At 39.2% G+C, this 14,416-nt stretch overlaps 1 protein-coding gene across 1 annotated transcript in view; it reads right to left on the reverse strand.

The window, feature by feature from the left end:
- The window catches only part of AFF4 (ALF transcription elongation factor 4), a 28,205-nt gene extending 14,578 nt beyond the window's left edge, over positions 1–13,627 (reverse strand). Inside the window, exons 1-7 of the mRNA XM_010172353.1 lie at positions 13,505–13,627; positions 11,276–12,067; positions 9,833–9,877; positions 8,769–8,855; positions 3,529–3,565; positions 1,969–2,017; positions 28–82 (exon numbers count right to left, since the gene is read on the reverse strand). Of these exons, the coding sequence (XP_010170655.1) occupies positions 28–82; positions 1,969–2,017; positions 3,529–3,565; positions 8,769–8,855; positions 9,833–9,877; positions 11,276–12,067; positions 13,505–13,627 (1,188 nt within the window). The remainder of the gene's footprint in view (positions 1–27; positions 83–1,968; positions 2,018–3,528; positions 3,566–8,768; positions 8,856–9,832; positions 9,878–11,275; positions 12,068–13,504) is intronic.
- Positions 13,628–14,416: the final 789 nt, after the last annotated feature.

Genomic DNA, 14,416 nt, shown 5'->3' on the forward strand with positions numbered 1-14,416 from the left:
TGTGAAACTCTGATTTATTGAACATACCTGCTCTCCATCGCTGTCTTCACTACTGCTAAGTTTTAAGTCATCTTTCAACATACTAAGAAAAAAAGGGAGAAAGTGAGACAAGTTTTTCCACGTACTTTAATTACATTCAAAACATTCTTCTATATTTCAACATGCTATTGTTTATACTACGAAGCGGGCTGCGTGGGTGAAAGCCACAAGATACCATTCTAGCATTTAATGTTTAAGAATGGTGAGGTAAGTCATTCTTTAGTGCAGAGTAAGGATTCTAGTACTTTGACTCCTTAGTCCATTCTGTTAAATTTTGAAAGGAAATTCAACACAATTTACTAATATGGGAGGAGCTAACTTGTGCACGTTCAACTTTTTATACACAAAGGCCAAGAATCCTGTTTTAAATGGAATCAAGAAAGCTAGCACTAGTGGCTATTTCCTGTCCCGTGGCAACAGTGCAACTCTTCTAAGCCATAATTATTTCATTATTAGTTAAAGCTATAATTATTTATGGTAGTCATACATAGACTATTTCACAATAACGAAATCATGTGAAGACGCTGAAACACAAAGCAAGGTACAGGGCCTTTGTGCTTATTGAAAAACATTTTTGATTAGAAAAATAAAATATCTTACTCTGTCTGGTTCGATTCACATCTGGAGAAAGAAAAAGAGAAAAGATTAAAAGTCTAATATTTCTGAGTTTCACAGTACAGCTGTTCTACTGATGATCTGAAAAGAAACATCAGCCTCTAGGATCTAGCTCCCAAAGTGCTTTCCATTGCTATCCTTTTACAAAAGACGCATTTATCTCCTTTTTAAAAGGTTTTTTACCAGATCATTTTTTTTTAAATTTTAAATTTAAAACTGTATTGTCACAGTAAACATATTCTCAGTGCATCCCAGTTCAATAGATGTCCAGTGTTATCTCTTGCTCTTAGACGTTCTCCAGCTTTGGAGACAGCACAGATCCTTCTCAGAGGTCTATACTGCGATGACAAAAGCAAAGCCAAATGGTCAACTTCTACTTCTACCACTTGTTGAACTGGCTGCATAAGAGCATCTTCTCAAAATACATGTTTTTGGAAAACTGACTGTCAGTCTGTAATAACTGAGGGAGTTTTCTTTTTGTTCTATGCCCTTCCCATAGGTCAGGTGCTTTTTCATCTTGCTAATACCATAACGTGCGCGCAGACAAGCAGAAGAACCCGACTTCATTTTGTGACTGCATCACAACCAACGTTAACTTCGAATACCAGGTTTTCAGAATCTACAACCACTTTCATTAAACATACAATCAGCTGGTAAATCTTTTATTTTCATGGACATAGTTGTTTGGAAACAATCTTTTAACAGCATGCAATTGATTTTTAGGTATAAGAAAGGCGGACTACAGACACCTAGAATATTCCAGTTGCTTTGTAATTCTTCTCCCAGTTGCATGATTGGCAAAGTAAAATGTTGGGTCCATGTGCATAACTAATAGAAGTATTTGCTAGAATAACAGGACCCCAAACAGAGTTTACTGTCTGCTCCAATATAAAACAGTTCCCCATCCCATCCACTTGTGCAACCACCACAAGCTGCTTCCAGCTGACAGCTCTGCAATGTGCACATTTGATAAGTCCCGTCCCACCCTGCCCGTTCTTATCTGCTGATACCTTTCTGGTTCACAAGCCAATTCCGAGGTCCAAACTCTTGCACACCTATCCTGACAACTGACAAGAAAGCAGGGGATTGGAAAGGCAGCACGGTGTGTTTGTTATTCACTCCGCTGTGCCATTATTTGGTCTACTGACCCAGAAAATGGCTGCTTACAAATGATCCCCTTTTCCTGCCAGTCAAGGAGAAATATGCTAAAGAGTCTGTGCAAGAACTGACACATTCTAGTAAAAGAAACAGCTATTTTCCAAGTCTCTTAAAATCGACTGTTATTTGAGAAATCTTTTCTCAACAGCCACTTACGATTTGGACTGATGACCGTTGGATGTTTTTGATGAAGGATTATATCGTTCTAGAAGAAGAAAAAAAGAAAGGCACAGTTGAAAACTCAGCCAGCAAAATAAGTCACTCCCCAGCTGCCAGAAGTACTCAGTCTTAGATAAACCAAGAACGGCTGAGCAGACAAGGAGAAAGCAGTAACTAGTTGATGCCAGGTATAATCTCCCACAGACTGAAGAAGTGAGTGGATGCAGAGATAAAACACTAAATACAGCAAATAATTTAATCAAGAAAATCTAGAAAATTATTTAAATCATTGCTGTGTAAACTAATACACACTTAATTTGTTATTAATGGTGTGAAAAACTGTTTTCCTTCTATCAAGATTAATCTACTGCCTTCTACATGCAGGATACAGGATATAGATCAGCCTGCCAAGCTCTGACTTGTTTCAGCAGCCCTACGCAGGTTTTTAGTGGACAAGCAACCTTCAGATCCAGAAATCAAACTCAGAACCCAATCCTTACAACAGGAATACATACTGATATCATCTGGTTTTTGGTTTGGGGGGGGGTTCCTTCACCTTTCTTTAATCCTGGCAAATTGCTAAGTGTTGCTCAACAGAAACAAGAACAGAGGCTGTTAAAAAGTTGCCCAGAAAATTGAAATAGAAGTTAAAAGACTGGCCCTGTGGTTTGCCTAACCTTGCCTCTCTCTTTACGCACCTAAAGATCAGCTGCAACTATAACGTAAGTCTATGGTTTGGCATTATGGAATTAAGTTTTAATTTGTTTCCTTAATTCCCCACTGTATTAGGTGTTTAGACTAAGCTGCTTGTGAATATCTAAGAATAAACCATTCTTCTTTTACTATTTCATCTGTTTAATCACTTCAAGAAGTGGTGGACAGACTTTTGGGAGGTAACAGCACAAATCTAATGCAATTTTACCTTGTATGTCACCTGTGTTAAATTATTAAATTCAGTAACATTCAAAACAATAATACAGTTAAAGAGAAGTAAAAGCTGCTTTTGTCTAAAATCTGAAAGTGCATTCTGGGACAAGAAATTGAAGGATATTGCTGAGCATATCACTATGAGAGTTCTTGACTAGTTCTTGCTCGATTATAAAATTACAAAGTGAAAACAAACAGTGAAACTCCAATGTGCTTTTTCTATTGAAATATACACACAAGTGCTATTTTTGTTTATAATATGTCCCCAAGCAGAGAGTTGGGTTTTTTAAAGGGGGTTTTGTTTTAGTATTCAGCTACTTTCAATTAGATCAAGGAGGCATTTTTTTCCAAGAATTAGAAATTGTGACAAATTAGAAATAATTTTATTTTTCCCTAGAAGATAGTAACAACCTTGACAACTCAGTCTTAACTTCCTAGATCTCAACACGAAATGAAAAAGAAAACCAAGCCATTGTTTTATAAGTTAAAACTTGAGAAAATACAGAAATCTTAAGACTCCATCCTATGACCAGTCTGGAAAATCTCATTCTTTTAAAAAACACGACATACTAAGAATACTGAATCACAACAAAAACATTAAACATATTACAGGAAGTTTAATATACTTACTCTGTTCTCCAGTGCCAAAACTGGACTGTTGAGACTCCTAAGGGAATAAAAGATCACAAAAGGTTTTTCTCACTGGGAATTTTACCATATTAAAACCCATGCTTTAAGCAACATATTCTCTCCACTTAAAGGATGGCACCCAACCTCTAAAAATAGACAAACGCTAACAGCAAAATGGAAAGAGAGATTCTTTATCTGGGCCCCAAAACTCCTGTCACCAGCCGTAACAGCAGAGCCAGTCCAGGGAAGGAGTGCTTCACGCTCCTCTTCCTCAGCCCAGCTCTCCCACTTGTTGGATTAAGAAGGGCCATGAGCAGTTGTACTCCATGGCAGCTGGAACTCCAAAATCCCTACGTAACCTCCATAAATCCTGTCTTCAGCTGTGTTCAGCATGGAGAGGAATCACTTGGTATGTTTCTCTTTATCTTCCTCACACACGGACAAGCTTTGTTGCTAGTTTTATGAATTTTCATTCAAATTCTTTCCTCTGCATTTTTCTTTTTCAGACATACACAGCATCACAGTGGACAAGCAATGAGTATAGTTACAACCCATCAACAACAACAACAACAACAAAATCGCAGCTGCAAAGGAGCCCAGGAGACAATTAAACTTAAAATCTGAACAGCTCTGCCCAAAAACCCCTTCTTGCAACAGCTCCCTGCAAATCCCTGGTACATGCAGCCAGGCACAGCTGACCAGGACATCAAGTCTCCCCCCTCAAAGGCCAAATCTTCATGTAATCAGACAATTCACTTGTCCAAAAGCCAATAAACAATCATCTGTAACTTCCTTTGACAGATAATCAATCTGTTACCTATAAATCTAGCCTTGAAAGATGAAGCCTTGCAAATTTTAGCACCTGTATGATCTTCAGCATTCCCACTCCAGAAAGCCCAACTCTGTCTCCCAAAACATTATCAATTAGATTATCAATTTTTAAAAAACACTAAAATATTGCTTTAACAAACAAATATGCAGAGGCTACCGAGTTACTGAAAACCTACTTCCAGGCTAGAGTGCCATTTTAAAATAGGACCTTTCCTGACCTCATTTTAAAATGAGGACAAATGCTGGCCCCATAAATAAAAAAGTAAAATGTTTGACTCAATTCATAAAGACAGACACATACATTTTACTTAAATGCTCTGGCAATGGCAACCCAGAATAACAATTCAGCAATGAAATCCGGTTTTTTTGGTATACCCGTGAACCAGTTTTCCCAAACAAGTCAGTGACATGCAGCAGTTATACACACAATTTACAAAATTTAATTCTTTTAAACACACAAAGGTTTTACTCAGCGAGGCACTCTTAGATATTGCTAATTTCCTTTAACTTTTTATTTCAAAAGTGAAAGCAGTTGCAATAATGCACTGAACAAGTGTTTTTTTGATAGGGGACTTGATAAGGAGCTTCCCTTTTAAGGCGTTTGAAATGCTTCTGATCTTCACTAATTTAAAGAAAGGAAGAGACGATAAAAATCAAATTAACCCATGTTTTAAAATGCAAAGTGAGGATGAAGTTGGAGAGAAGCCTTGTGACTTCAACAGAAAGCAACAGCTACACTTCCTTCAAAGTTAGAAGTGGCTTTTCTCTTTTACATAGGTACAGGGAGGACAAGCGTGATTCCCCGACTGCCTTTTCCCATTGTCAGCTTGCACAAGCTGACAAACTACAAGTCAAAAAAGAAGTCAAGACCACAGGGCAATCAAACACCACATCTACAGAGCAACTGCTGGGGTGAGCTCAAGATGAGGAACCAGCATCCTTTCTTACCAACACAAATTCTACAGAAAGCACCTGCCTAATTGTTCACTTGAGTCAACTTCCTATTTCTCCGGCACAGTTAAGCCTTTCAGTTAAGTGCACTTTAACGAGCTGTTACGTTTAAATGTGCAACTTTTTCCAGCTCTCTTGCCATCTATTTTGTTTTTGAATACATATTTCTTTAACAAACTCTGAGATTAAAAAAAAGCAACGCTTTCAACTCCAAAGTTATTTATAGCAGCATCTTCTAACGCTCTGCTTCGGAAAGAAGACATTTCAAACAACTTAAAAGGAAGGAAACTCTTTTAACCAAAGTATAATAAGACTGCTCAGGTTAAATAGTGAAGATACTTGAGCAGGAAACAAAATTGCAGCTTGTACTCAAACACAAAAACTGTGGAGGGAAAAACAGTTTTTGGGTACCAAATTCTCATCTGTTGGTTACCAGCTTGGCTGTAGCCCAGCTATGGTGAGTGGCACCATTTCCACTGCATGTTTGAAATCTCAGGTCAGATCTCATTTTTATTTCTCAGAAGAAAGTTTCTGTATTACAGTGGATCAAAGGACTTGACTGCTGGTGTTCTCAGTATCTCCAGCACTGGGCAGATGCTCAACAAACCTGGAGACAGAATCCAGCTCTTCAGAGGTGCCTGGAGGTCACCACACAGGTACAAAAACTCACTCACGCTGCTTTGAAACAAAAAACTTCCACCCTCTAAGAAATAGCTGGGGTTTTAAATATATTCTACAAACAAGCCAGTATTCTTGGAGTTTTTGACTGCGAGCCCACAGCTTGAAAAAAGGATAAAATTATAGAGTGCTAGGTCATTGGATAACATTTTTAATCGAGGCTCAGGAATCTCAGCTTTTTTCATAGCATCCACAAAACTTTCTCTGACCTATTTTCATGGAAGTTTTATCTTCTGATTCAAAGACTTCCTGACAATTATTACATATATTTATAGCAAATGCAGAGAGGCCCTGGTTAGGAGTCTGGATCCCTTTAAGTTACTCCCTGTGTACACACAGGGAAAGTCAGCTAATCCCAACAGTCTTACAAATAAAATTGACTGGTCCACCAAAGGCAGCTTAATTTTAGATGTGTGGGTCAAACACAACCCAACTTCTGCACACAAGAGGAATGCTGTGAAACACTGCAGCACGTTACTTGTAAATAAATCGAGCACAGTATTAAAGAGAACAAGCTTTCCTCAAAATGTACTGCCTGACTAAAGTAAACCACTGTTTTGTTTTGTTTTCTGAATTCTTCTCTGGGTCCAGACTGCACAGGCCTATGGCTCGATAACTCACTGGAATTCTGAGAAGATCCTGCTGCCAAGAATGACAGAGCAGAGGAAATTACAGCCTTTGGATGCGGAGACAGAAGTTGACAAAGTTCCATGGCTAAGATGTGCAGCCACAAAATAAAAAAACTGGCAAGAAGTCAAAAGACTCAGAGCAGCCATAAATGGAATTTTTTGCAAACCGGGTGAAGAAACACAATCCAGGTCAATAGGTTCAAAAAAACCCCACAACCTATCTTTTTTGTTCAAACATCAACAAGGCTGTGCAATCTTACATAGTTTCTCTCTGCATCACAAAGACAAATATATCTCTGCACACCTTCTTTCTTCCCAAACTGAGTCAAATACCAGAGAAACACAGAAACAAGCAGTTCAAGGTAACCCCACAATCCAGTGTGCTCACAAGTGTGTGAAGGGAAAATACTTCCCCAAAGGTTCAGGAATAAGTATTCAAAGCAGTGGAGTAAGTACCCTCGGTGATGAGGAAAGGTGTGGAATTTCTTGCTTTACTATAAAAAGAAAGAATTCTTTCCAAGTTCACAGTTTTACGTAACACAGAAAATAGACCCTGACTAAAGGTGACACAGGCAAGATTAATATTGATCTAACTCATCATTATAGTGTTAAGAAACCATACAAGGACACTTCTTTCTAGATATGCCTTCAAAAGTAAAGCTGAGAATGGTGTCATGTGTTCTACACATGCAGCTCACTGGAGAGAAGCAAGACACAGTGAGGCAGGATCACGCGAGGCAGCGGGCGACGACAGGACTGCCCACAGCTCGGGGATACCCAGCCAGTACCAGAACCTCAACCATTTAACTTCACACCAGTGTTGTGGATGTGCACTTACAACATGGGACCTGGAAACTTGGGCCAAAAAAAGGGGTGATGTCAAAGCATTCACATAAGACAATTGGTTTAGAGAGGTGAGATTAGAGACCTCAGAGAGAAAAAGCTTAAAAGACTCCACTGTTCTGTTTTGGGGAGGAATGTGGATCAAAGAGGAAACCGACAGCAGCAAGTGGTGGTCTTGCTGCCTGGTCAGAAAGGGAAAGGTAACTTCTAGAAGACAAACAGTATAATTTGTTCACTCTGAAGTTATGCCAAACGAGGGGTGGAGCACCCCAATCCATTTCAGAGATAAGTTGAGTCTGGAGAAAAATTATACTGTCGATTTAAATCTTTTACTGGTAATCAGTAGATACAGGAAACAAAACATGAATTCTTGAATGAGTCAGCTGTCACAAACTGAACTGTACTTGCTAAAGCTGCTACCCACAGCTATCTACCCTGCCTATCTCCACCCTGCCTACCCATCAGCTTCCCAGATACTGCAGATTGCAGAGCTGTATTTCAAGGGAAACAATCCCCAGTGCCAGTCTGCCTGGAAACCCTGCAGCTGGGGCTGCCAGATCCAGCCTCAGGGGAGGGAGCAAGCAGCGGAGAGCAAAAGAACTCCTTCCTCAGAGGTGACAGCTCAAGCAAGTCTCCTGGAAAGATGCCCTGTGCTGTCAACAGCAGCAAAGAGCGACAGATTTCTCCTCAGAATCAATAGCTTAAACACTTCAGTAGTTATTGAGTACACGGGAGGTTAGGAAGAGAACTTTCAGAACAAGTGATCTGAACATTTCTTTATCAAAACATCCAATTTTAAAATTGGTTTAATTTTTTTGTAACTGAAAATGTGAGATCTAATAGAAGTATTAGTAGACTCCAAAATTATGAGGAAAATTCATATTTATGCAGAATAAATAAAATTTCCTAGCAGTTCCAAGCCAGTGTCCACTGCTTTGCTAGACAGAGGCAAATACAACGCTTGCTTCTACACAAAATGGTGCAAAACATTTCCCTAATAGGGAAAAAGGATCAATAGTATTTTCAGGCTTGAGAAGTAACCTGAAGAAGGTTTGAATTTATGAAACAAAAATTAAAAAGTAAAAGGAAAGCATCTTTGCAGACTGCTGTGTGTGTGTAAATGAGAGGAAAAACGAGGACACTCTTCATAAGGCCACCGCTGGCAAAAGCTGTTGTGAAGCAACATAAACAGATGCAAAGCACTGAAACAAACCCAGAACTATACAAAATTGAATTTTTAAGAGAGTTCCAAAATACTGATCTTTAATAGGAGTTATTACACCATTCAGTATTTGATACAGGACTGACCTTTGTTGGAAAAGGAAACTTTGACGGTTCGGTTTTGCACGGTGTATGAATAGCAGTCAGAGGAGGGGGCCAAGAATGGGTCATCTCCTGTAACCAGAACAAAAAAGAAAAGCTATTAACAAAATTAAAGCAAAGATTTCAAGTTACAATCCTGACTCAAATGGTAACCCTGCCTCTCGATTTGCAGTTCACTGTCCACAACTCACTAAGCTTTACATTCGGCTCTTAATTTCCCAAATGCGTAACAAAGATTTTGCACATAAACCTTAAATCTTAAATTGTTACCCATGAGAACAGACAGTTAAGACATAATAAAAAGCAGAAACATATAAATCAATAAAATTGGTTGGCCTGAACATGAACTGCAGTAGAAGTCAGAGTCTGATCCTTTCAGACTGCAAAGAGCACATGCAGGATACAGGGGTAGAAAAAAGAATCCCAGGAAAGGAAAGCCTATAAAGTTTGGGGAAAAAGGGGAAAATCAAATGCCTGAGGCCGGAAAGAAAGTGCCTGGTATTCACTCAGAGCATCTCCAAGGACCATGGGGTACTGAAGGTCAGAGCAAATGGTAAGCCATGGAAATGCTCAAGCAGAATCTGATGATTCTTTTGTGATTGTAGATACACAACCAGGAGATCACATGAAGGCTAAAGACTTGAGAGAACAACCTAGGCAGAAGAGAAGGGAAACTTCTGCTGTGGGGTAGCAAAAAACTGACTATAATCTAAAAAGATATCGGAATGTAAGGACTGTATTTTGTTGGAAGAAATGGGTAATTCTGCTCAGGTTAACAGGGAGGTGGCCTAGAAGAACAGGAACGCAGTGAGGAATCTCCAGGAGACGATGTGCACAGCCAGCAACGCCCAGTGCCCAGCTCACACACAGCTCTGCCTCCAGTTTTCCCCAGTCTACCTGGTGAGAGCAGTAATTGAAGAGCCCGCCTGTAACAACTTGCAGCCAAGTCAATTTAAAAGGCACTCATCAACGGCAGAGTGCTTTCCACCTCCTTAGTCATGTTTGTATTTTCAACAAAGAAGTTATGAACAAAAGCACAGAGAACTTACTTTGAGAATTTCATCCACACAGCTCACATCACCAGACGCTGATGCCTACAAATCAAAACTCAAGATTAATGTCTCCTAAAGCAAATTTTCCTTAAAAGATCCCAGGGGCTAGAAACAATTAAAAATAAACTTTAATCCCTATCATGATTCATATGGACTCTGTATAGATACAAACAGACCTCGCTAATTCTTTTCAGCAACATTAATTTCAATATCAGCTAGATCCAGATTTTTATGCTATGAGTCACATCCAGTTATGAAAAGCAAATACATAAAATCTATAAAACTGCCACAGTAATCTCTTACTTTTCACTTGACAGTTAAAGTGATCACAGGCAGTCAGTGATATTGAAAACTTCTAGAGAGAGGGGAAGAGAATTGTAGCTTTCAGTAGTTTCCTGGAAGAAGCCACTGGATAATATCTGAACTCAAAGGCAGGATTGTGAATGCACACTAATGACAAACTGCATTATGAAGTAAAACATACACAGGAGCATGCACCTAGAAACATCAATAATTATCAAACTATGAATCTTCTGCATCCCTGACTGCTACAGGCAGAAAGGCAGCAAAGCTATCATACATCAGCATTAGCATGTCAAGTCTTCAGGAATAAGAAAATAATTTATTTCCAGATGTCCTTACCTGTGCCCTGGATTTTATTTCGCTATTTGCTGAAATCCCAGGAACAAACAGCTTTTCTCTAGCTACCATGACTCAAGCAGTTAAACAGGAGATGCAATGACACTTTATTAAGGAAGGCACTCTCCCTGTCAGTGAGCTGTAGTCACAGTCTGTGCCTTCACGATTCAGGAATTACCATCTACTAAAGGTTGGTAACCCAATAGTAATTGTATCCAGCATACCTGATACCAGTTCTGAACTCTGCTCAATTTGCTGTGCTTTAGCATTAGCTTGTTTTCTCTAGGTGAAGGATAAATCCCATCTAGTAATTGCTACACACTTCAAAAGAAAATCTGATCTCTGCAGATAGTGCCACTTGTCTAAGACAACATGGCTGCCAGTAATGACAATGTACGTATCTAGCTTGGCAAAATATTTATGAATATCCTACTATTTTGTGACTTACAAAATAATTGTCTTAGTTATTAAGACAATTATTTGTCTTAATTTCTGACTACAGAAATGCTCTACAATTAGCCTCTCTGGGTTAAGTTAGCCTTTCTGAATGTCTCGTAGCCTTTATTTAATAAAAATCACAGTATTCACATGGAAGAAGCAGAAGGAAAAAATAATTCCTTTTGTACATTCCCCATTTAAAATACAGGTCTTCATAAGTTTAAGATGCTCTGCGTAACAAAAAATCCCAGTGTTTACTAAAAACTAAATTTCAGTTATGTAGATTGGGATTTTGAAGAAGCTGGAAAATCCCAGCCCAAAGGGACTCACATTTAAGAAGCCAGGAATCAGAGTGTCACTTACATCTAGTGGCTGAGAAGGTATTTTCAGCTTGGTTAGATGTGCTTTGCTGCTGGGCTTCAGCTCATTCACGCTGCTGCTGTGAGTCTGACTGCTGTAGTGTTCAGAGGATAACTTTGGTTCCATGGATTCCTGTCCATCCATCGGCCTCACGTACGCTGTGGGTTTCTGTAACATTGAACTGGACTTGGACATTAGTGAAGGTGGAAAAGACTGATTAGAGTGTTGTCCGCTTGAAAATGAGGGTACACGGGAGGGAGAGTCCCAGTTGGCATCAGGATCCCGGGGAGATTTTGAACGTTGATGTTCTTTGCTGTGATGATCATTTCCGTGAGATCTCGAATGACTGGAGCTCAAAGAAGAAACAGCAGATGGTTTTCCAGGGCTGGATGAACGGGGTTTGGAGTGTTCAGACCCATGCTGGCTTTTTTTGCGACTGCTGCTGCCACCGTAGGAGTCACGGTCGTGTCTCTGGCCACCACTGCTAGTGTTATTGCCGCTGCCACGCTGGCTACCGTGTCCGCTCTGCAAACCCGAGGACCGTTTCTGAGACTGCGAGGAAGTGCTAGGTGCTGGTCCTACAGGAGTCCATTTGCTGCTCTGATGTGAGCTAGTATTATGTCTCTGATCACCAAAGAAACTTTGGTTTGATTTTTCATCTGGTGTTGATGGTACAGTTGGTTTGGGAATTCCAACGAGCTTTTCTAGCGATCTGTCTCCTATAAAATCCTTCATTTCATCATAATTACCAAGCATGCTCTGAATACGACTAGACAATTTGTCTTCTTTGCTGGTCTGTGAAAAGAATTTAAAAAAAAAATAATGCATTAAAAATCACCAATTCACTTTCAGTTAATTGACCAACTACTGCAGATAATCTAAATTTCAGGGCTAAGATCATAGCTAACATCCAAGTCTTTTTTTGCCATTGTTTCCAATTCCCAATTAGTTCTTAAAGCAGTAACTTAACCCACTAAAGCATAAGGAAAAGATGTATTTCAGCAGCAGGAACAGTTGAAACAGCACTGATCAGTGGTTCAAATAATGCTGGATGCAAGTTTAGAAACTGTAGATGCCTATTGTCACCTTAAAACGCTCACCTTAAAGACTATTTCTCTAAACACAATGCATTAGTCCTAAAAAGTTTTAATTAACAGTAAAATAACATCAGCTTAACATCATCACTGCAGGTAATTCTTAATGGGTATTTATACCAGCATAATTCTTGTTGCCAACAATATTATATGTAAAGGGTTCATTTTTATCTAATCAGTTTGTTCCCAAATGAGTACACTGCATCGTTATCCGTGCACCTCAACCAGCCTTAGTTAACCTCATCCCTGTGGGATTTGGTTATCAAGCACCATAAAATGATGGGAGGATGGGAATAATAATTTAAAAATCTCTCAACTTTCCTCCTACAGGAGCACAGTTTTCAGTCACAATGTTTTACTTCTTGCAAACCAGCTGAAGTTGTGATAAGGGAACAGGTTTGCTTTAAAAGTAAGCTTTGAGTTACATAATGAAAATCTTAAATGGTCCATTATTTTAGCTCTCACAGAATTAGGTTATTTTTTCCAGTTCTGTTCAGCAAATCAAACACAGAAGGAAATTTAGCACAGGCTTGAAGCCGTATGAGACCATAAACAGAGTCAATGCCTTCAAAACAAACTAAAAAAACCAGATACAAACAACTGGCACACTCCTTAAAGCTGATAATTCTATCATATCATGCATTTCAGCATTTAAAATTAACTTCCTATTTAAACATTCTCTTTCTGAGCTTACCCAGATCTGGATTACATTAATTGAAGGTTAGAAAGTTTAACAACAGGCTAAAGCACCCCCCCCCCAAAAAAAAAAAAAGCAATCTGGCACGACACAATGGACAGTTCAATTGTTTTGAGTCACCGTAGCAAAAGTAGAAGAAAATGTATGGTTTTATCATCCCCTCCCTCACGCCCTGCACAGCAGCCTCTCCTCTGCAAGCATCACTACACATCTGCCAGAAGAGCTGCTTAGTAACTGTCCATCCTCACATTCAAGCCCTGCTTCCAAACCTGGCTGACCTAAGAGCTGTGGATCTAAAAAGACTGCAGACAAAAATAAATAAATTTTATTTTAAAATAAAAATTAATTTATTATTAATTTATTTATAACTAAATTTAAAATACAAATTTGCATACGACTTCTGCGATAAAAAACTGCGTTTGTAGAACTGCATAAACTCACAACTTTGTATGGTTCAGCAAAGAGAGGAGAGTTAGGTGGAAAGGCTTCTTCACCCTGTTGAATTTCTTGATTTCGCCTTTCCCTTTCTTTCATACGCAGCACATTCCGGTCTTCACGGTTCATGTTGCTACAAACAAACAAAATGATGATTTTTGGTCACAGAAGGAAAGGAGGAGGGATGCAAGCACACAGAATTTAGCCCCTGGACCTGTTTTGCCAAAAGAATGATTTTAGTTAAGAAAACCCTGCTGACTGTAACTCCTCAAACCTGCCAAGATGTTTGTCCCATTTCGGACACCCCGCGCTTCGGAGAGCTGTGACTGACAATCCACAGCCAGCTTCTAGCAGGGACAGTTTATGCAGTAATAAAAAAAAAGGGAAAAAAAATCCACAAAGTCCTCAGGCAAGTTAATATTTCAAACCATTTCACCTGCTTGAATCATTGAGCTATTTCAACCCACGCTGTACATCTCCCATTCAGTTCTGAAATGCTTTTTCTCCTCCACAACCCCCAAACATCTGCAATTTTACCCATTCAGTGCCTGACTTCTACTGCAGATTTGGGTTTATTTTTGCTGCTGAAACACCTTTATTGGCACCCATTCCCCAACATACTCTAACCCCAAACTTTAATGTTGTTTCCAGGTCTTCCTTCCTCCCAGAAGACATTTCTACTCAAAGCAATAATTTCAGTGAAGTTCTGGCAATCACGTACCTTTTGCCTTAGACCATACACAGTGTTCTCCTGCTGCAAAAATGCAGATTAAAAAACCTGCAAATCTCCCCTCTCTTACCAATTTTATTTCGCAGTTTGGTCTTACTGGTTGAGTCAACAGAAATACATCAAATTGTTGCAACATATGCACAAAAAAAACCAAACAAAACCCAAAAACCCACGAACCCACCCCAAAA

The sequence above is a fragment of the Antrostomus carolinensis genome, unplaced genomic scaffold (assembly GCF_000700745.2).
Source record: "Antrostomus carolinensis isolate BGI_N321 unplaced genomic scaffold, ASM70074v2 scaffold40707, whole genome shotgun sequence".
Classification (NCBI taxonomy): domain Eukaryota; kingdom Metazoa; phylum Chordata; class Aves; order Caprimulgiformes; family Caprimulgidae; genus Antrostomus; species Antrostomus carolinensis.